This window comes from Vipera ursinii (assembly GCF_947247035.1).
Source record: "Vipera ursinii genome assembly, chromosome: 15".
Classification (NCBI taxonomy): domain Eukaryota; kingdom Metazoa; phylum Chordata; class Lepidosauria; order Squamata; family Viperidae; genus Vipera; species Vipera ursinii.
In genome coordinates, this window is record NC_139528.1 from 2169747 (window position 1) to 2189043 (window position 19297).

The 19297-nt window shown below is 50.1% G+C and overlaps 2 protein-coding genes across 3 annotated transcripts; both read left to right on the forward strand.

Annotated features, from left to right (window-relative positions):
- Positions 1 to 333: 333 nt before the first annotated feature.
- PYGO2 (pygopus family PHD finger 2) lies at positions 334 to 5347 on the forward strand. Its single transcript, XM_083374503.1, is given in 4 exon segments — positions 334 to 804; positions 806 to 968; positions 2173 to 2222; positions 2842 to 5347. Coding segments are annotated over 4 exon segments (1620 nt in total). The 5' UTR covers positions 334 to 489; the 3' UTR covers positions 3934 to 5347.
- Positions 5348 to 8434: 3087 nt separating this feature from the next.
- On the forward strand, positions 8435 to 19281 carry PBXIP1 (PBX homeobox interacting protein 1). Of its 2 annotated transcripts, none has more exons than XM_083374496.1 (11): positions 8435 to 8535; positions 11384 to 11480; positions 11736 to 11790; positions 12026 to 12087; positions 13044 to 13167; positions 13272 to 13508; positions 14185 to 14208; positions 14580 to 14650; positions 15470 to 15628; positions 16429 to 17402; positions 17706 to 19281. In XM_083374496.1, exons 2-11 carry the CDS (start codon positions 11418 to 11420, stop codon positions 17764 to 17766), a joined length of 1830 nt encoding a protein of 609 aa, XP_083230622.1. In that variant the 5' UTR covers positions 8435 to 8535; positions 11384 to 11417; the 3' UTR covers positions 17767 to 19281. The 2 variants fall into 2 exon arrangements, with proteins under 2 accessions (XP_083230622.1, XP_083230623.1); XM_083374497.1 differs by lacking the exon at positions 8435 to 8535 and adding an exon at positions 10665 to 10682.
- Positions 19282 to 19297: the final 16 nt, after the last annotated feature.

Genomic DNA, 19297 nt, shown 5'->3' on the forward strand with positions numbered 1-19297 from the left:
GTACATAACTTTGATAATTTGGTGTTGCATGTGTAATTGTTATACTCGGAAGCCAATGTGTGGCTTTGCTCTTTATCACTGTGCCTGTCCCCGCCACTCTGCCCCTCCTCTCCACCCCCTTTATACAAAATTTGTATTTGGTTTGATTTTCTCTCGATTATACCAAAGGAAATCAAATAGTTATTATTAAAGGTTGGTATTTCTTTAGCTTGTGGCTGCCGGATGCCTTTTTTCCCTTTGGGGAAAGAGAAGGAAGGAAGAAGAGGAAGGAGGAGGAGGAGGAGAAAGAATAGAAGGACAAAAAGGAAAGGAGAAGGAGGTAAGGAATAAACGAGGGAGGGAGGAAAATACACGAGAGAAGGGCAAAGGGAAGGAAAAAACGAAAGGGAAAGGGGAAGGAAGGAAAGGAAAGAAGGAAAAGAGGAAGAAAAGGAGGGAAAAGAAAAAAGGAGGGAAGGAAAAGAAAAAAAACCCACTTAGAGTCTCAAGATGGTCGTATCTGTGTTTGTTTATTCCTGCCATGAGCCTCCATTCAGCAACGTCATCATCATTGGACGCAGAACGGCGCTCGGCAGTGACGTCGACGCCGCTCTGGCGTTCCGTCCGCCTTCCGAAAGGCGCTTTTACTCCCGGACCATAGAGAAGGGAGGCAGACGCCCAGAACAGCCGGGCGATAAACCCGCCACCGGAAGCGCTGCCCGCGGGGCTCGCTTTCTTCCCCCTCCCCGCCTCTCTATCGGCTTCCCCTTCCGGCGCGCGTCGCGATGGCGCGGCCTGGGCCTGCGGGCCCTTCGTAGCCGCTTCCCCCCTCCCTGCCCGCTCGCTTCTTATGGCGGCCCCGCACCCCGACAAGCTGGAGGGGGGAGTAGGCCTCGCTCCGCCAGCGCCGGGTCCGCCGCCGCCGCCTCCGCCACCCCCGCCGCAGGGGAGCCTCGCCGCAGGCCCAGGCCGCAAGCAGGGCAAGGCCGGTAAGGAAGGAGTGTGTGTGGGGGGGCGTGGTTGCCATGGAGACCGGAGGCGGCGTTGCTAGGAAAACGGGGTCCCGACTGATGGGGAAAGTGGGGGTCTCTATTGGTCTGGCAGGTGGAAATTCAACCGGGAAAGCTCGTTAGGGATGATGGGGGGAGGGGAGGAGCCAGGAAGCCCCCTCCCTTTTGGCAGGGCTTCCCATGCGTGGACTCTCCCTCCCATCATCCCCAGCCGGGATGGTTCTGCTCGTTGCAGGGGGTAATCATCAGAAGCGCCCCTCCATTATCCCCCCCCTGCTCCAAAACACCCCAACCCTGCTAGGTAGACTTCACTGTTGCACCCCAAACTGACCTTTTTTTTTCCTGCAGCGACAACAACCCGGTGAGGTAGGCTGCTGGCTTGCAAGAGAGATTGACCTTCCCTGGCTCTAAACGTGTGTGTGTGTGTGTGTGTGTTTAGTTACAATGACTTAATATATAGCCCACCCGAATATTGGCTGTTGTAACTTGTCACAACAGTGAAAACCATCCAGATGCTCGAGTGGGGCAGATTTTCACTGTAACCCACCTAACAACAGTCCTGTCTTATGTATATTTGCCCATGTTTATATCGGGAAGGAAGGAAGGAAGGAAGGAAGGAAGGAAGGAAGGAAGGAAGGAAGGAAGGAAGGAAAAAATAGTGAATAAGGAGGAGTGGATGACAAGGAAAGAAAGATGAAGGGAGGGAGGGGAAGGAAGAAGAAGAGAAGATGTGGGGGAAAAGAAGAAGGAAAGAAAGAAGGTGAGAAAGCAAGAAATGGGAGGGAAGGAAGGAAGGAAGAAGAGAAGATGAGAGGAGTGGGTGAAAAGAAAAAAGGAGAAGATGAGAAAGGAAAGAGAGGGAAGGGAGAAAGACAGATGAAGAAAGAAAATAGACACACAATTATTAACCTCCTCATCATCTCTATTACCGCCTCTTATTGGTATTATTACTGCTATTATTTTGTTGCTTTGCACATACACTGAGAGCTTCTGTGCGGGAGACCAGTTCCTGCCTATGAGTGTGATAATCTAATCACATTTGTCCAAATAAAAAAAAGGGAAAAAACGGTCCTGATGCCTTTTGAAAAAGCATTTTTGACACAGCAATGACCTGAGAATCTCCATAGGCGCTTGGACAAATAAAGAATTCTATTCTAAATTTCTCCTTTTCTGCTTTGTTCAGGTCTTCAAATGAAGAGTCCGGAGAAGAAACGTCGCAAGTCCAACACGCAGGTAATTTTGGGCTGGTTGTGTTTCAGAGGCCCTGGGTAAAGTTGGAAGAGAACCTTGGAGGTCATCTAGTCCAACCTCCTGACCAGGCAGGAAACCCTATAGCATTTCAGACAAAGGGCTGTCCAACCCTTGGCTGGGTTCGTTCTTCCATAGCCCTGCCGTGTAATTATATATGCTTTTATTTATGGCCATTTAGAAGAGCGGGCTTGCACTTATGACTGTTGACAAGTGCAGATTTGCTTAATGACCAGGGTGATTCACTTAACGACCACCACAAAAAACGTCATGAGGTCGGGTCTGGTCACGGGGTGCCTCGACTTACGACTGTAAAAACGTACAGCTGGAAATCTTGTCTCAATTGAGGACTGCCTATATGAGAACCACATAAGTTGGTTTAATCAGGCATCCTGATTATAGTTTGTTTGGATCCTCCTCATCTGTTCTCCCCCCCCCCCCCCCACACACACACACAAACACAAACACACTTGGTACCTTCCAGATATATTGGCCTCCAGCGCCCCCTGCTGGAGATTTTGATTGTAAGGCAACCTCTTTGGCAGATGAACCAATTTAGAAGGAATGAATACTGGTCTGTTTACTCGGCTTTTTCTTCTTGCAGGGCCCCTCCTATTCCCACCTTTCGGAGTTTGCTCCCCCTCCCACCCCGATGGTGGATCACCTGGTGGCCTCCAACCCCTTTGAAGATGACTTTGCCATCCCCAAGGTTGGCTCTTCCTCCGCGCCCTTCCTTGGCAACCCTGGCCCCTTTGGGAACTTCCGCATGCAAGGGGCGATGGGCCCCCAGGTGCCACCCAGCTACGGTGGGGGGCCCCAGCCCATGCGGAGGCAGCCGCCTCCCTTTGGACCGAACCAGATGGGCGCAGCGTTCAACATGCCCCCCCAGAATCCCGGCTACGTGCAACCCGGCGGGATGGGCTTCGCTGGGCAGCCGTTTGGGCAGCCGCTGGGACAGAACTTCAGCCCCCCCGGTGGGCAACTCATGCAGGGTCCCATGGGGGGCTTCGGTCCCATGATGTCACCAACCATGGGGCAGCCCCCTCGTGGAGGAGACATGGGCTCCGGGCCAGCGCTCAACCCTCCGGGAGGACCGCCAATGGCCCAGCGATTCAGCCAGCCCGCCAACCTCTTTGGACAGTCCCCCCTGCAGCGCCCCAACCCCAATCTCTCCAGCCTGCCCCCCAATCCCAGTCCCTTCCCAGGGCCTGACCCCGGCTTCCCCCCCTCTGCTGAAGACAGCGGGGCCGGCAAGCCCCCCCTCCACCCGCCTCCCAACAGCTTCAACCAGGAACAGCACACCAGCTCACCAGCGGCCGTCAACGGCACCCAGCCCGCCTTCCCGCCCAACAGTGCCGGCCACAGCGGCAGCACTGCCACCTCGGATGGCAACCCGTTACCTCCCGCCGGCAAGGCAGCTGGCAACTCCGGGCACCAGCCCCCACCTGGCCTGGTCTACCCCTGCGGGGCTTGTCGCAGTGAAGTGAACGACGACCAAGACGCCATCCTGTGCGAGGCTTCTTGTCAGAAGTGGTTCCACCGCGAGTGCACGGGCATGACGGAGAACGCTTACGGGCTGCTGACCACGGAGGCCTCGGCTGTTTGGGCCTGCGACTTCTGCCTGAAGACCAAGGAGATCCAGTCGGTCTACATCCGGGAGAGCATGGGGCAGTTGGTGGCCGCCAATGATGGCTGAGCCCTCCCCCTCTCTCGCCGTCCTCGCCCTGGTGGCCAGACGGGATGGCGAATCCGGTTTATACTATATATCCTTGGCTGAGGAGGGGGCACCGAATCCCGTCCCTTGCACCGGCCAGGCAGTAATGGATCTGGAGAATTCGGAAGGGGGGGCGGGTTCGAGAGGAGAGAGAGAGCATCCTGTCTCTTTTTTAAGGAAAACCCCTCCCCCATGACCTCGTGGTGGGGGAGGGTCTTCAATCTTGACCCTGGACTCACTGGGCACACAGTTGGACTGTAGTGGCTGGACACAGAGGCACCCACCCGTTTGACGTCTTCACCCGTCACGCATCGCCGTCTGTCCTGCGTTCCTCCCTCCCTCAGACCACGACTGCGTTGGAAACCGCAAAGCGCCTGGCTTTCCTCAAAAGATTGGCTGGATCAAAAAAAAAAAAAAGGGGAGGGTGTTTCCCCCGTCTTCTCCCCTCCCTCTTCATTCCTCTCATCCTCTGCCTCCATTCCAGTTTCAGCTCAGCCCGGCCTACTCGGAAGTTGAGCCGTTATTCAAACGTGCCGTCTGGTTTCTTCCAGGAAATTCCAACAAATGCAATTAATACCTCTTCTTTTTGGGGGGGGCATCTGGCAGGAAGAGACCGTCTCTCACCCCCCCCCCCCTTCCCAGTCCTACAGAATGCAACTGAGGAGGGTCTGGGTGCTCCTGATTTTGGCCTGAGCTTAAAATTTTCGGAACCGTCGACTGCAGCTGGCCCAACGTGGAGGCTCTTCGTGACTGCTGTCTTCTAGAGAAAAAATTTTTTTTTTTTTTGAAAAGGACAAACTGCTGCCCTTTGCTCACCACAGAGAGACAGACAAAAATGCCAACTTTTGGGACCTATTTTTTATTATTATTGTTATTATTATTACGTTCGCCTTCCTGTAATTTGACTTTTTTGTCACTGTGTCCGTTTTTCTCTTCTTTTTTTTTGTCGGGTTTTTTTTTGTTTTTTTTTTAGTCAAGTGGTTCCTTGATGTGACTTTTGATAATCGTTTCTATCCTGCTGGATGTTCAGTGGGGAGAGAACTGGGGGTGGGGGGAGAGAAAGGGAGGGGGGAAGGCAAGGCATAGCTGGATTTCATACACGACCCCTCCCTCGTGTTTTCATGTTGCGAACATTAAAAACAAAAATGAATTTTTCACCATCTTCAGTTAAAGCGTAGCTGAGAAGGCGAGAGCCGGGCGGCGGGGAGATCTCAGATTTTGCCTTCCCGCTGGCGCCTTCGTGTGTCTTGAGGTCCCCGTTTTGTGAAACCCGCTCCCGTCGTTCAAAGCAGAGAAAACGACAAGACACGTCGGATATACTTATGCGATGTTTGTGGATTGGGCATAATAAAAGCCAGTTTGGTCTAGTGGTTAGGGCACCAGGTTAGAAACGAGGAGACAGCGAGCTCTAGTTAGGCAGAAAAGCCAGCTGGGTGACTTTGGTCCAATCACCAGGAGGTGCTGAGTTCTAATCCCAGTTCAGGCATGAAGCTGGCTGGGTGACCTTTAGGCCAATCAGAAGGAGTTCTTGTCCTGCCTTAGCTATCCATGAAAGCTGGCTGGGTGACTGGACCAATCACCAGGCGATGGGGAGTTCTAGTCCCACCTTAGCCATAAAAGCCGAACGGGTGGCTGGGCCAGTCCCTCGTTCTCAGCCCAGTCCTCCTCACAAGCTAGTTGTGGGGAAAGACGGGAGGAAGGATTATTAAGTCATGTTTGGTGCCTTGAGTTATTTATAAAAACAAAAGTGGCTTTTTTTTTTTAAAAAAAAGGGTAAATAGATAATGAGAGGCAACGGATCAAAAGGGTCACACAGTTCACACGGAGCGGTCAGCGACTCTGGGCCAAATTGGCAGTTTGCAAACAAGTCAATTTCCCCCGTTGAATTAATGCCAAGGGGCCGCTCAGCATGTCCTCTTCGCACCCAGCCCCCTCAAATGCAGCCTTGTCTCCAAACTTGTTTGAACTACAACTCCCAGAATTCCCCAGCCAGCAAAGGCAAGGAGAATTCTGGGAGTTGAGATCCTCAAGTCTAAAAGTTGGCAAGTTTGGAGACACACACACACATGAATTAAGTGCCCTCCAATCCTCTCTGTAGACCAAGGCAGCGAGGGGGAGAAAGAGGGAGGGAGGGAAGGCAATAAATAAATTTTGGTCCAGGATATTCAGTCCAGAACAAACAAGCAAAAAAGAGACCACAGTGTGCTGGGCTCTTTTGAAAAGCCCCGTGCGTCCCTGCATTTGTTCTCCCCTGACGCCCTTCCGACAGATTTATGCCTTTCATCCTGTCCTTCCTTCGCAGAATGCACCAAGCAACCAACGAAGTTGTGTGCCAGGACAGTTGTGTTGCCAGAAGGGATAAAAAGCCCCTGGCACCAGACTCAAGATCAGGGGTTTGCGTTCTGCTGGCCCGGGAGGGGGAATGAGACAAATCCCAAACAGGGTGGAAAATTCCTGGATCCAGCCGAGAACGGAGGGAGAAAATGGACTGCACCGATGCCTGAATCCGTGCGGTGAATTTGGATCGTCCCTTTGGCAAAGCCTTCCCAAACCCCATATTCCTGACCTTGATAATGTGGTTTTTGGAGTGCGTGAAGGCCGCTGACCAGCAAAGCACCCGTTTCTTTGGGTTTTTCCACCCAAAATTGGTGTCTTGACCGTCTCTAGCTTGCCAATGCTTGGATCAGGATACAGCGATGTCAGGTCAGGCTTCGCCCTGCAGACTTCTGCCTGTCTTGGGAGACCCTCTGCACACAACAGGGGCACCTGCCTGTTCCTGAACCCTGCTGCAAGTCGGTTAACCTGGTGAAGGAAGAAGTGACATTATTTGTAGCTCAGGGTTGAAATGAGGGGTCCTTGGTGGTCTCTGAGCTGGGTGGTTTCCTTGCAGAGGTTTCCTGACCCAACTAGTATCTCGGTACTCCCATGTTACGCCACTCCTGCGCGAGCCGCATTGGCTTCCGGTTACCCTCCGAGTGCGTTTCAAGGTGTTGGTAATAACCTTTAAAGCCCTACATGGCTTAGGCCCGGGGTACTTGCGAGACCCCCTGCTGCCATTGTCAACCTCCCATCGCCCGGTTCGCTCCCACTGAGTCGGCCTCCTCAGGGTGCTGGCGACCCCCAGGGGGAGAGCCTTCTCTGTGGGCACGCCCACCCTCTGGAATGAACTACCCCCGGAGCTGCGGACGGCCCCTGACCTTCGGTCCTTCCGCCGTGACCCGAAGACCTGGTTGTTCCAACAAGCGGGCCTGGACTGACTACGGGTTTTTAATTAGGCTTTTTACTGGGTTAAATTGTCTTGTAATGATTGCATCTATTGTTTAATTCTTTTTTTTTAAAAAAAATTACTTTTATGTGTTTTTTTTATTTTTATGGTTGTGAGCCGCCCTGAGTCCTCAGGGAGAAGAGCGGCATATAAGTTTAATCAGATCAAATCAAACTAGGCAACCTCATCAGCAAGAAGAGAGGGAGGTTTGCGGAGTGAAGAGGAAGGAGAAGGGAAGAAGGACGGAGGAAGGAAGGAAGGAAGGAAGGAAGGAAGGAAGGAAAAACTTGATGCTCTCCGAGTTGGATGTTTCCTTGCAGACTTTTCATGGCCCAACTGGGTCGTATCATCGATGCTGGAAGAGAGGGGGGGGTTTGTGGAGAACAGAGAAAGGAAGGAAACGCTCGACGCTCCCTTGAGCTGGATGGTTTCCTTGGAGACGTTTCCTGACCCAACTAGGTAGCCTCATCCATGCTGGAAGAGAGTGGGGTATGCGGAGAAGAGAGGAAGGAAGGAAGGAAATGCTCGACGCTCTTTTGAGCTGGATGGTTTCCTTGCAAGACCTTTCCTGACCCTACTAGGTAGCCTCATCAGTGCTAGGAGGAGGAGGAATCTCTGACCAAGCTTGCTTTCCTGCCCAGCATTTGGATCCTTCCCTCCCTTTGATTTTTTTATTTTTATTTTATGTAGTTTCTCTTGGGGAAGGGGAGCCGAGATCCCCTGGCATCTGTGCCCCCCCTCCCAGCTTCTTCCTGGATGCGGATCTTACTGGTGGTGGTGGTGGAGGGGGGGCTTAGTTTGTGCAGCCCCCCCCCTCCAGCAGTTGTGAGAGGCGGAGGCTCTGGAAACTCTTGAGGGCTGCTCGATAGGGAAATCTAAAAAATATATATATATTCAGCTGTTGCTGTCTCTCCGGTTCTATCCGGCTTAGTCACTCTTGAGACCCACAACTTAATTCGTTATTTTTTTTTAAATGGAGTTTCTGCTTCCTTGAAAACAAGGCTTCGGCCTGTGTTTCTGGGGGGGCCCGACCCCCCATTTGTCCCCCACCCCCTCAAAGCTCTTCTCTTCCCCCCCCCAAATTCTCCAACTTTTCCCCAACTTTAAAGAGCCGATCCGCCTCTTTCTCGGCTCCGCGCCTCTCATTGGCCGGCTGCCCGCCGCCTTCCTCCCGCCATTGGCTGCCGAGCCCTTCCCTAGTCCCGCCCCCCTCCCTCTGCCCACCTCCCCGAGGAAGTTTTGGCGATGCAAAGTTGCCAGCCGCCTCCGCAATTTCCCCCGACTCGGCTGGGCGCAAAGGGGGCGCCCCCTGCATTAAGGTAAGCCCTGGGGGGTGTTTGGGGGGGGAGAGCAAAAGGGGAGGGGGAGAGGGACAAAGCCCCCCCCCAACTTAGAGCGGTTCCCCCCCTCCCCTCCCTGCAGGAAAAGTCACCTTCCCAAGCCTGGAAATGAAATGTGGTCCAGCAGGGATGAAGCGGGGTGTTGCAGGGTTACCATAGCAACCTCCCGGGGTGATGCTTGGCTCCTGCATCCCGCGCGCTTCGGTGTATAATCTTTTTTTTTTCTTCCCCGAACTTGCGAAGCTTTCTTTTTCGCTCCGGCTACTTTTTCTTCCAATGTTACTATTTTTAATTATTGGGGTTTTTCCCCCCTCAGGCTGGAAAATTAGATTCGTTAGTTTAGTTTTAGTTTTTTTTTTTGGGGGGGACATTCAGCTTTGCTTTTCCTTGGATTGGGACATTCAGCTTTGCTTTTCCTTGGATTCCTGAGCATTTGCAACAGGATAGGGAGAGAGAGAGACTCCCTGTTTCAGGGTTTGCAAAGGAGATCCCCCCCCCTGACTCCCTTCCCCTTGGAGGAAGTGATACCTCCAAGTCTGAGGTATCACTGCTTGGTGACCTTTCCCTTCCCCTTCTCTGTATTTCTCTGGAAGCCTTCAAGTTCACGCTGTAAACAAAGGCAGAAGTTTTTAACTCTGGGTTTTCAGCCTTGCTTCCCCTCGCTTATTTGCATTCCCTTCCCTTCAAATGCAGTGAATTTGCATTTATTTGCAGCACAATAGCTTCTGCCCCCCCCCCCCCCAGTGGACTTTGTAAAAGGCAGAGTGGCCAGAAAACTGGAAAACTTAACAGGTTTTTTTTCTTCAAGGCATCAGCTGCAACTCAACAAAGCTAAATTGTATTAATTAATTGATTGTGTGTTCATCGAAAAAGACGCTACCCTTCCGGGTTTCCTTCCAAAGTGGCGGCCTGGCTCTATCCTTGATGGTGTTGCTGGCTGTGAAAATAATAATACTATCACAATAATCACGATTGCTCAGCACGCAGGCACACAGCGGAGAACTCTAGCTCCCCCCCCCCAGCCCTTCCTTTGCTGCAAAGACTCATCGCTGCGCCTTGAAATCCAACTTTTTAAAAATTCCGGCGGCGGAAAAATCTCTTTCTCCTTCTTCTCCTTAACCGCTTGGGGTAGCTTGCAAAAAGCGCATCCAAGGAAATGGTGCCAAACCGCAGGTCTCAGAACAGGCTGGAAGGAAACTGGAAGATCCGCGTGGTAGAACAGAATTGAGAGAGTTGGAAGGGACCTTGGAGGTCTTCTAGTCCAGCCCCTCACTCAACCAGGAAAACCTACACCATCTCAGACATGTGACTTGTCTAGGCCCTTCTTGAAAACCTCCGGCAATGGAGCGCCTGCGATTTCTGGAGGCAAGCAGTTCCCCTGGTTCATTGTCCTCACTGTTAGGAAGTTTCTCCTTAATTCCAGGTTGGATCTGTCCTTGATTGATTTCCATCCGTTGCTTCTTGTCCTGCCAGCGGCAGAATGCACTTTCTGAACTAATAGTCTTTTTTGTGGGGGGGGGGGGAGGGAAGAAGAAAACCTAATTTTTCCCCCTCGGTGTGTGATGGAGTTTCTCCCCACAGCAGGGAAAAGACACGGCCTGGTGACCTCTGCCTATTCACCGCAGCTTTCTGCTGCTGAGAGATAAAAAGGCTTGACAAAGTTTTCATGAAGCCAGTTTGCAGAAACATTGTTGGTGACCCTCTTGAATGCAAGAGGTGGACTGACACTCTCTCTCTCTCTCTCTCTCTCTCTCTCTCTCTCTTTCCCCAGCTTGGCTGGCTGGGCCTAAAGCAGCCTTGGGAATCACGAACAGGCCCCCAGCTCAAAGTTTATATTCCTTTATTCCATTTTAGACGCAAAGTTGGCCTTTGCAGAGAGCCAAAGCTTTCAGTGTGTGTCAGATTAAAATAACCAGATTTTTTTTGTCCCCTCCCTTCTCCAGCGTCTGGATGGCCCCAATCTCCCTCTCTCTCTCTCTCTCTCTCCTCCCTGTTCTCCCCCCCCTCTGCTGCTCTGCTCAGCAAAGCCATTTCCACCTGCTAAATAGCCTTCAGCAGAGCTAAAAATATATCACTTTCCTTGCTTTGACAGTCTCTTGCTTTGACAGCTGTTCTTTGGCAGGGTGGTGAGTAAGAATTTGTAAGCAAGCAGGAAGAGATTCCTAGACAGAAACTTAACTTTTTAAATAGGGGGTGTGTGTCCCCTTTTGCTGGTCTCTCGTGTTTTTTTTGTGTTTGTTTTTTGGCTTGCTTTGCCTCGCTTTTGAGACTGCCAGGCTCAAACAGGTTTCTGAGTTGGGGTCACCAATACCCCCGCAACACAAACACAACCACTCCCAAGGCCGCTCCTTAGAACTTCGAACTGCCTCTGGTGACCAGCATAATTTAGATTCTTGACATTTTCTCTCGAATTAGAATAGCTCTATCAGGATGGCGTTTAAAGTCAGCCTCATCTCTTCTTAAGAGTCTTTTTTTTTTGGGGGGGGGAAATGGTGCTACCGACAGGATTTCTCCTTTGTCTCCTTTCCCCCCCCTCCTGTATTTATTTGTGTATTTTTGGAACTCAGCCGGCTTCAGTGGGGGCTAAAATAACTTGCATGGGCTATTCGGGTGCGTGGTGAGGCACAGATTTTTTTTTAAAAAAAAATCCCCATTATTTTAAGGTTTTTATCTCGTCGCTTCGACTTGGTCAGGAAGCCACGTAGAGTTTCCTCTTCGGCGGGATGAGTGGCGTCTCTATTTTCTAAATAAAAATTAAAATTGAGCCACTCATTAGGTCTACTGAATTCTTCTATCATGTCCCCCTTCCTTCCTTCCTTCCTTCCAGGTGGATATTTGAGCATCTCAGGGCATGAAAAGGCATGGCTGAACACACACATTCGCAGGAGACGGAGAACAACAGCTGGGTGATCACAGGAGCAGAGGTGAGCGTGATTGAGGAGGCGCTATTCAGGTTGAAAAGGAGCTTCCAGAGCATGTCAAGAAATCCCCCACATCTTTTTTTTCCCTAATCCCTCCCCTTTTACTGGCCTGTCTTCGAACATATTTAACTTCTTTAAAAAAAAAAAAGATTCTCAGGTAATTTGGGGAAGTTTGGGAAGTGGTTTTTCGTCCCCCTCCAAAAAAAAAAAAAAAGGAAAGATGGACGAACTTTTATAACTCGCTTTTTTTCTCTCTAGGCTGCCCCTGTGGAAGATCTTGGTTTCCAAGCTTCAGAAGAAACCCAGTTGGAAGGCAAGTTAACCGTGATTAACACTGAGGGGACACAGGAAGGGAAGAGGAGATTATTTTTTTTCCCCCACGCTGCCTGTTGTCCACAAACTTGCCCTGAACTCTGCCCTTTCTTGCCGCTGATGTCGGCGAAGCCATGGCAGTGAAAATCTAACTTATGGGTTAAAAATGAAGAAAAGGGAATATGAAAAGGTCAAAATCAGTTGTGGATTTATTTATTTTTTTCCCCCCCCAACAGCTTCTCCGCCCGAGAGCGAGCTTTTCGTGGACAGTCCAGATCTGGAAGAAGAGAAATCAAAGGTTGAATGTTGAAATTGAGGGTCCAGGGCATGTGTGTATGTGTTTGGGGGGGGGGGGCAGAAGCCACAACTCTGTAGCATTTGAAGACACTTTGAAAAGCTCCAGAGAGGCACTGCTTATCCACCCTTTAAATTAATCCAGTTAATCAAATCTCTGTGCACTTGCGTTGTGAAGAGTAACTCCTGGGAAGTGAACTGCTGCTGGGATTTCATTAATTGGGGCATCAACAAACAAAATCATCTATATTATATATCTATATATCTATTTATATGTATATGTACGAATATATGTATGTGTGTGTAAATTATACACACACACACATATACACACACGTGTGTGTGTATTATTATTATTATTATTATTATTATTATTATTATTATTATTATTATTATTATTATTATTATTATTATTATTATTGCTAAGCTTGTAAGCCGCCCTGAGTCTTCGGAGAAGGGCGGGATATAAATGGAATTAAAATTAAAAAAATAAAAAAAATATTATTAATTTATTTATTAAAGTTATATGCCGCCCTTCTCCCTAAGGATTCAGGGCGGCTCACAACAATAAAAAATTAAAAAAACATAGAATACAAAGATTAAAAAAGAATTAAACAATAAATAAAGAAATAAAGGACAATTTAAGCCGATAAAAACCAAATTTAAAAAACCACAATCAGTCCAGTCCCGCTTGTTGGAACAACCATGTATCTCCACCTTCTTTCTCTCTTTCTCTTCTTCCCTTTCTTTCTTCCCCTCCAATTCTCTTCCTTTCCTTTCCTTTCTTTCCCTTCTCTTCCCCTTCCTTCCTTTCCAATTCCCTTCTCCTCCTTTTTCCCTCCCTCCCTCCCTCCCTCCCTCCCTCCCTTCCCATCCGCTGCTCTGTACATCCCTAGAGAAAAAGATAAGAGCACAATCACTTCCGGACCGGGACAAACTTCCAAACTTTTTTCCACCCAGAGTCCTGAGGCAGAAGACAACCTAATTCCCAGAGATTCTTCCAGCCAAGAATCTTCTACTCTCTTATTGCTGGATGAAAAGAAGGAGGAAGAACGTGTCCCCCTCTCTCAATCCACCCCAACAGGTGCTTTTGCGTTTCCAAAGCGGGGTCAGTTTTCATTTAGCGACCGTTGAAAGTTACAACGGCATTGGGGGAAAAAGCAGACCTCTTTCCCTGGTCCCCCGCAGGCCCCCCCCAGGATGAGCTGAAAGCTTCCAGCATTGGGGAAGAGGCGGCGTCCCCCGAGGCCGACGTGGAGAGTCTGCGCCGGCGGAAAGTCCGTGTCGAGGTCCAGCAGGTGGGGCCGGAGCTGCCCCACCATCGCGCGATGGGAGCTCCTGAGGACGAGGACGATGGTCTTTCCCGGATGAAATGGCTGCTGGCCGTTTTAGCCGTGGTGGGCTTTGGGGTTCTGGCTACGTTGGGTGAGCAACAACCACCAAGATGAATTTTTCTGAATTATCTGTCATTCTCTCTCTCTCTCTCTCTCTCTTTCTCTCTTCGAAAGCACGTAAAAACGCAAGTAGAAAAATAGGGACCACTCCGGTGGGAAGGTAACAGCATTCCGTGCGCCTTTGGCGTCTAGTCATGCCGGCCACATGACCACGGAGACGTCCTCGGACAAGCGCTGGCTCTTTGGCTTTGAAACTGAGATGAGCACCGGCCCCTAGAGTCGGAAACGACTAGCGCGCATGTGCGGGGGAACCTTTACCTTTACACACACACACACACACACACACACACACTCATAATCTACCTATCTATCATCTATATCTCTATCATCTCTATCTATCATATATCTCTATCTATCTGTATCTATCTATCTACTAATCTATCATCTACCTATCTTTCTGTATGTGTATCTATTTCTATCTTATCTATTTCTCTTTCTGTATCTATCATCTATATATATATATGTACATGTATATATCTGTCTGTCTGTCTATCTATCTATCTATCTATCTATCTATCTATCTATCTATCTATCTATCTATCTATCTTCTAATCCATCACCTACCTATGTCTCTCTCTGTGTGTCTGTGTGTGTGTATTTATGTCTGTCTGTCTCTCTCCTAAATCCTTCTTTGCCTCTCTCTACAGGGGTCTTCCTTGAGGCTGAGGATGGTGAGTTTGGGGCGAAGTTTGCGCGCTTTTCCATACAGGTAGACCTTGACTTTTGACCACAGTTGAGAACAGAATTTCTATCGCTAAAAAAGGCGGTCCTTAAGCAAGTCGCACCCGATATTGCAACCTTTTCTGCCACGGTCCTTAAGTAAATCGCTGCCCTTAAGCAGAGAATGCTGCATTCATTCATTAAATGACTACTGCAAAGTTTTTTTAAAAAATCTGCTCCAGCCATAGGATGGATGCCTCAGCTTAGCACTGAAAGGATTTACATCCGTAATTGCAGGCTCGGTTAAAGTCATAAGTTGAGGACTGCCCGTATTTCTTAAAATTGTAATTTCTTTTTCACGTCCCCACCCCCACCCCTTCAGGAGGTCTGGATGTGCTGAATCTGGGGCTGAGTTCTAACGGAGAAGGGCCGCATCCTGCCAACGGTGGACAGGTAAGGAAAGGGATGGGGTTATGGGTGGATCCCTGATCCAGACCTTGGAATAACGGATTAAAACAGAATTGGAGAGGATCTGTTTGCAAAAAGGAAGACAGGACAGCTGTGTGCCGACAGGTGAAGCGACAGAGAAGGTGGGACAATAAGGCAGAAACGGAGAAATACGGGGAGAGTGCACGAAGAGCAGCAGTCTGGACGTCATTTTTTTTTAAGGAAAATTTTCAGCTTGATTTAAGATAGGTGGACTTCACCTCCCAGAATTCCCCAGCCAGTGTTACAGGCTGGGGAATTCTGGGAGTTGAAGTCTACCCATATTAAAGTCCCTCCCCCCCGACTAATTGATCATTGAGGCTCCTTCCAATGCTGCAATCCAACGAACCTTTGCTAGCAGTGAAACTGACAATCTTGGAGAAGGCCTGAGCTAACCAGATCCATGAGAACTAGTGGCGCATGGACCTTGGAAAGAGATGGGACAATTACTATTGCTCAGTCCACTAAGGGGAACATAATGGCCCGTAAACCACTGTGCTTCTCTCTTCCCTGCTCCAGATCTACCAGGTAGAGAGATAGGATAGGTCAAACCATCATTAATAATAATAATAATAATAATAATAATAATAATAATAATAATAATAATAATAATAATAATAATAATAAGTTGGAAGGGATCTTGGAGGTCATCTAGTTCAACCCCCTGCTCAGGCAGGAAGCCCTGTACCATTTCAGACAAATGGCTGTCCAGTCTCTTCTTAAAAACTTCCAGTGTTGGTCAAGAGGTCATCCCTGCCCATTTTTTCTCCCCCCTCCCTCTGCCAGGACTGGTCACCCTCCCTCGACTCTGCGAACGACGCTCAACTCCGGGCAGGCAAGGAATCTCTTTCTGAGGATCCAAAGAGCTTGGATGCCATGGGAATCTTGCTGGATAAGTTAGCCAAGGAAAATCAGGATATCCGACTGATGCAGGCTGAACTTCAGGTATCGGGAAAAGGGTCTTCACACAACCGGCGGGCACTGGGAGACTCGCTGGGCAATGGGGAACGACGGCAGTGAAAAAGCTGTGAAATCAGGCAGGACTGACTTAAGTCGTTAAGCAAACCCAGCACAATTAGTTGAGGACCTCTTTCCATTCGTTTCCATAGTTTTAATTCTGCTAATATGATGACCCTTCGCCTCTACACTTAGAGCCTGGGATAGTTTTTATACCAAACCTTGCAAAAATGAAGACCTCTTTTGACTTGCAAAAATACGACCACTGTGATCGCAAAAATTAAGGAACTTTTGAGTGCAAAAGGAAAAAAAAGCAGCTTTTTGACTGCAAAAATAAAGAGCTTTGTGATTGCAAAAATTAAGGCGTTTCTGTTGGCAAAAATAAGGGCTTTGTGATTGCAAAAGTTAAGACATTTTTGATTGGAGAAATAAAAGCGTTCTGACTGCAAACAAGAGAGATCTTTTTGATTGCAAAAACAAAACCTTTTGGGCTGCAAAAACAAGATGGTTTTTGCTTGCCAAAATAAAGCCTTTCGGACTGGAAAAACGAAATGTTTATGAGTGCAAAACAATAAACCTTTTTGCCCGCAAAAATGAGAATTCTTTTGATCGCCAAAGTGAAACCTTTCGGACTGCAACAACGAGGCCTTTTGGATTGCAAAAATAAGAATTTTTGACTGCAAAAATGAAAGCCTTTGGGCTGCAAAATTTAAGAATTTTTCGACTGCAAAAAATAAGGTTTTGAACAAAATCTCTCTCTCTCTTTTTTTTTACTGCTTGCTTCACAGGCCCAGAAAGAAGAACTAGAGGTTCTGCTGCAGAAGTCCGAAAAGAAATCTTTGGCTGTCGATTCAGTGCAACAAAATTTGGCTGAGGAAAACACACGTTTGGCAGAAGCCTTGAAGCTGGAGACGGCTGCCCTCTCGGCCGCCCGGGGCAAAATCCAGCTTCTCCAGGAGAAGGTCCAAGGGCTGGACCCGGCGGGCGATGCCAAATCCCGCCAGCACCCCGGGGAGGACACCGTCTCTCGTCGCCCTCCTGGCAAACACGAGCTTCAGGAAAAGGAACTTCATCGCCTGCGTTCCTTGCTGGGTTCCTTCCGGCGGGATTTGGGAAGGCTGGTTGAAAAAGCTCCTCTGGAGGAACTTAAAGACCTGGAGCAGAGGCTGGGCAAGGAGCTAGACCTCAGCGAGGCCGAGAAAGAACCGCGGAAAGCCAGGCAGGGCAAAGCGAAATCTTGGCAGAAGAAACACCATGGGGAGGAGAAGTTTCGGCACCAGGACAGGGAGCCCAAAGTGGCCAGCGAGAAAGAGCCCAAGAGACACCAAGCGAAGCCCCCCAGAAGTGGAGACCACCAGCGGGGACCCCGGAAAGCCAGAAAAGCGATGGAACCCCAGGAATTGTGGGAGATGCTGGCCAAGCACCCTTACTCTGCCCCGCAGGGTTGTTCCGGGGTCACCGAATGCGCCCACCGAGAGGGCTTAGCCCCCGTTCAGAAAAACGCCTTCCTGAAGCTGGTGCAGAATTATCTGGCCGGGCTGGGCTGGGAGCGATATGCCGGCGAGTTGGTCCCGGTGCTGGAAGGGCATTTTGGCAGCGAGGAGGGGGTCTTTGCCCACGACCGCATCAGCTTTGTGGACTTCCTGGATAAAATCGAAGATGCCCTGGAAGAGCTGGCTCGGTCTCTGGGGGTGAGCGAAGACGGGGTGGACGATTTCGAAGACGTGATTCTGAAACAGCTCGGGGCGGCCCCCGGGCGCAGGTGAGGAGGAGGAGGAGGAGAGGGAGGGAGGAAGGAGAGGAAAGAGAAGAAGGGAGGGAGGGAGGGGAGAGGAAGAAGAGGGAGGGAGAAGGGAGGAGGAAGAGAAGGAAGGAAGGAAGGGGAGGAGGAAGAGGGAAGAAGGAAGGAAAAGAAGGAGGGAGGGAGGAGGAAGAGGAGAGGGAGGAAGGGAGGAAGGAAGGAACGAACAAATGAAGGAAGGGAGAGGGAGGGAGGGAGGGAGGGAGGGAGGGAGGGAGAAGGAAGAAATCCCTGCCCAGTGACCATCTGCTCCCTTTCTTGCAGATCAACTCCTGGACACGGCGCCAAAGAGCGGAGCCCCCACAAGAACCGGGCGTACGGCTAGCCCTCCTTCGGTCATCTGGACTTTGGTGGAAGTCTCCAGGGAAGAACCTTCTTAATTTCCTTGCCACGTTTTTTTTTTGGGGGGGGGCTACCCCCCTCTTTGATCTTTATATCCCGTCTTATATGTCCGGAGTGAGGTCCAGTTAAGTTAGTAGCCGATGCCTCCGAGATCTCCTTCCCCCAGTCCGTGTTTTGGGATGAAATATAGGTAGTCCTTGACGTGCGACGGCAATTGAGCCCCACATTTCTGTTGTTGAGCGAGACGCTGGTTCAAGCGGGGGTTGCGCCCCGTTTTACGACCTACCTTGCCACAGTCGTTAAGGGAATCGCCACAGTTGATAAGTCACACGGTTGTTAAGCGAATCTGGCTTTTCCTCATTGATTAGTCAGACGCTCGCAAAAGGGGATCACGCTCTCCCGAGACGCTGCGACCGTCACAAACAGGAGTCAGTTGCCAAGCGTCTGAATTTCGATCACCTGACCACGGGGGGGGGCTGCAAAGGTCGTAAGTGTGGGAAAACGGTCCTGTTTTTCAGTGCCGTTGTAACTTTGAACGGTCACTGAAGGAAATGTCGTAAGTCGAGGACTACCTGGATTCACAGGAAACACCAATCATCTTCTCTACCCCTCAGCACAGAGATTTCTCTGGCCTCTTCTTTTCTTCCTTTCCCCCCCCCCAACTCCCCCCCCCCCAGATTTATCTTCAAATTAGCTTAAATCTTTAGGTCCCCGTCTTGCGTCTGACATGAGCCGATCAGGGCAGGAAAGAGGAGCTGCCGAGATTAACCCAAGTTGTTTCTCAACGCCACAATTGTCTTCTTTCTTCGCCCAGGAAAGACCCTGCACGCTTTGTTTTGCCGGAAGAGTGGTTCAGAGAAACCCCCCCCTCTTCCCCAAGCCTTCCCACCCCAGCCTTGGGGGCTCAAATGCCAGGGAGTTGCCCAATTTCTCTCCGCACAACCTCCGGACACTCTTGTTTCCCGGCCTGTTATTGCACTGTGTGTCCCAAGAGCCAATAAAAGCACTGATTTAGAACAAACATTTCCTTGAACTGCTCTGGAGAATGACGGGGTGGCGGCGGTGGCAGTCTTGTTCCGTAAGGGGCTGGATGAGAGAGCAGGGAGAGTGTCTTGTACGTTTATCAGTAGCCTAAAGGGAAGCTTTGGGCTGGCCTCTTGTCTCTGGGTCCGGCCTACTCTGCAGGGCCGTCGTGCACATTCTGTCTTGGAGGCAAGGCCAGGAGCCTGGGAGCCCCCCCAGGCAACTCGATCCACGCAGCTGGGAGGTGCAGGCACCAAGCGGGTACCCGACTAGATCTATGAAAGGAAAAAGGGCCGTTGGTTCCACCTTTCCCCATCTCTAGCGTTTGGACTACAATCCCCATCATCGTCCCCTGGCTGCGCATGATGGGCGATCCCATCTAACCCTCTCTGGGCCCGCAGCCGTTTTCAATGGAAAACGCAGCCTAGAAATGCAAGTGGCAGGGAGGAAGGAAGGAAGGAAGGAAGGAAGGAAGGAAGGAAGGAAGGAAG

Bases quoted from the DNA above. Each gene is read 5' to 3' on its own strand.
- PBXIP1 (XM_083374496.1), top strand. From the start codon at position 11,418: ATGGCTGAACACACACATTCGCAGGAGACGGAGAACAACAGCTGGGTG. The intron at 11,791-12,025 runs GCAAGTTAACCG...CCCCCCCAACAG, and splicing joins AGAAGAAACCCAGTTGGAAG to CTTCTCCGCCCGAGAGCGAG. The intron at 13,509-14,184 runs GTGAGCAACAAC...CTCTCTCTACAG, and splicing joins TGGGGTTCTGGCTACGTTGG to GGGTCTTCCTTGAGGCTGAG.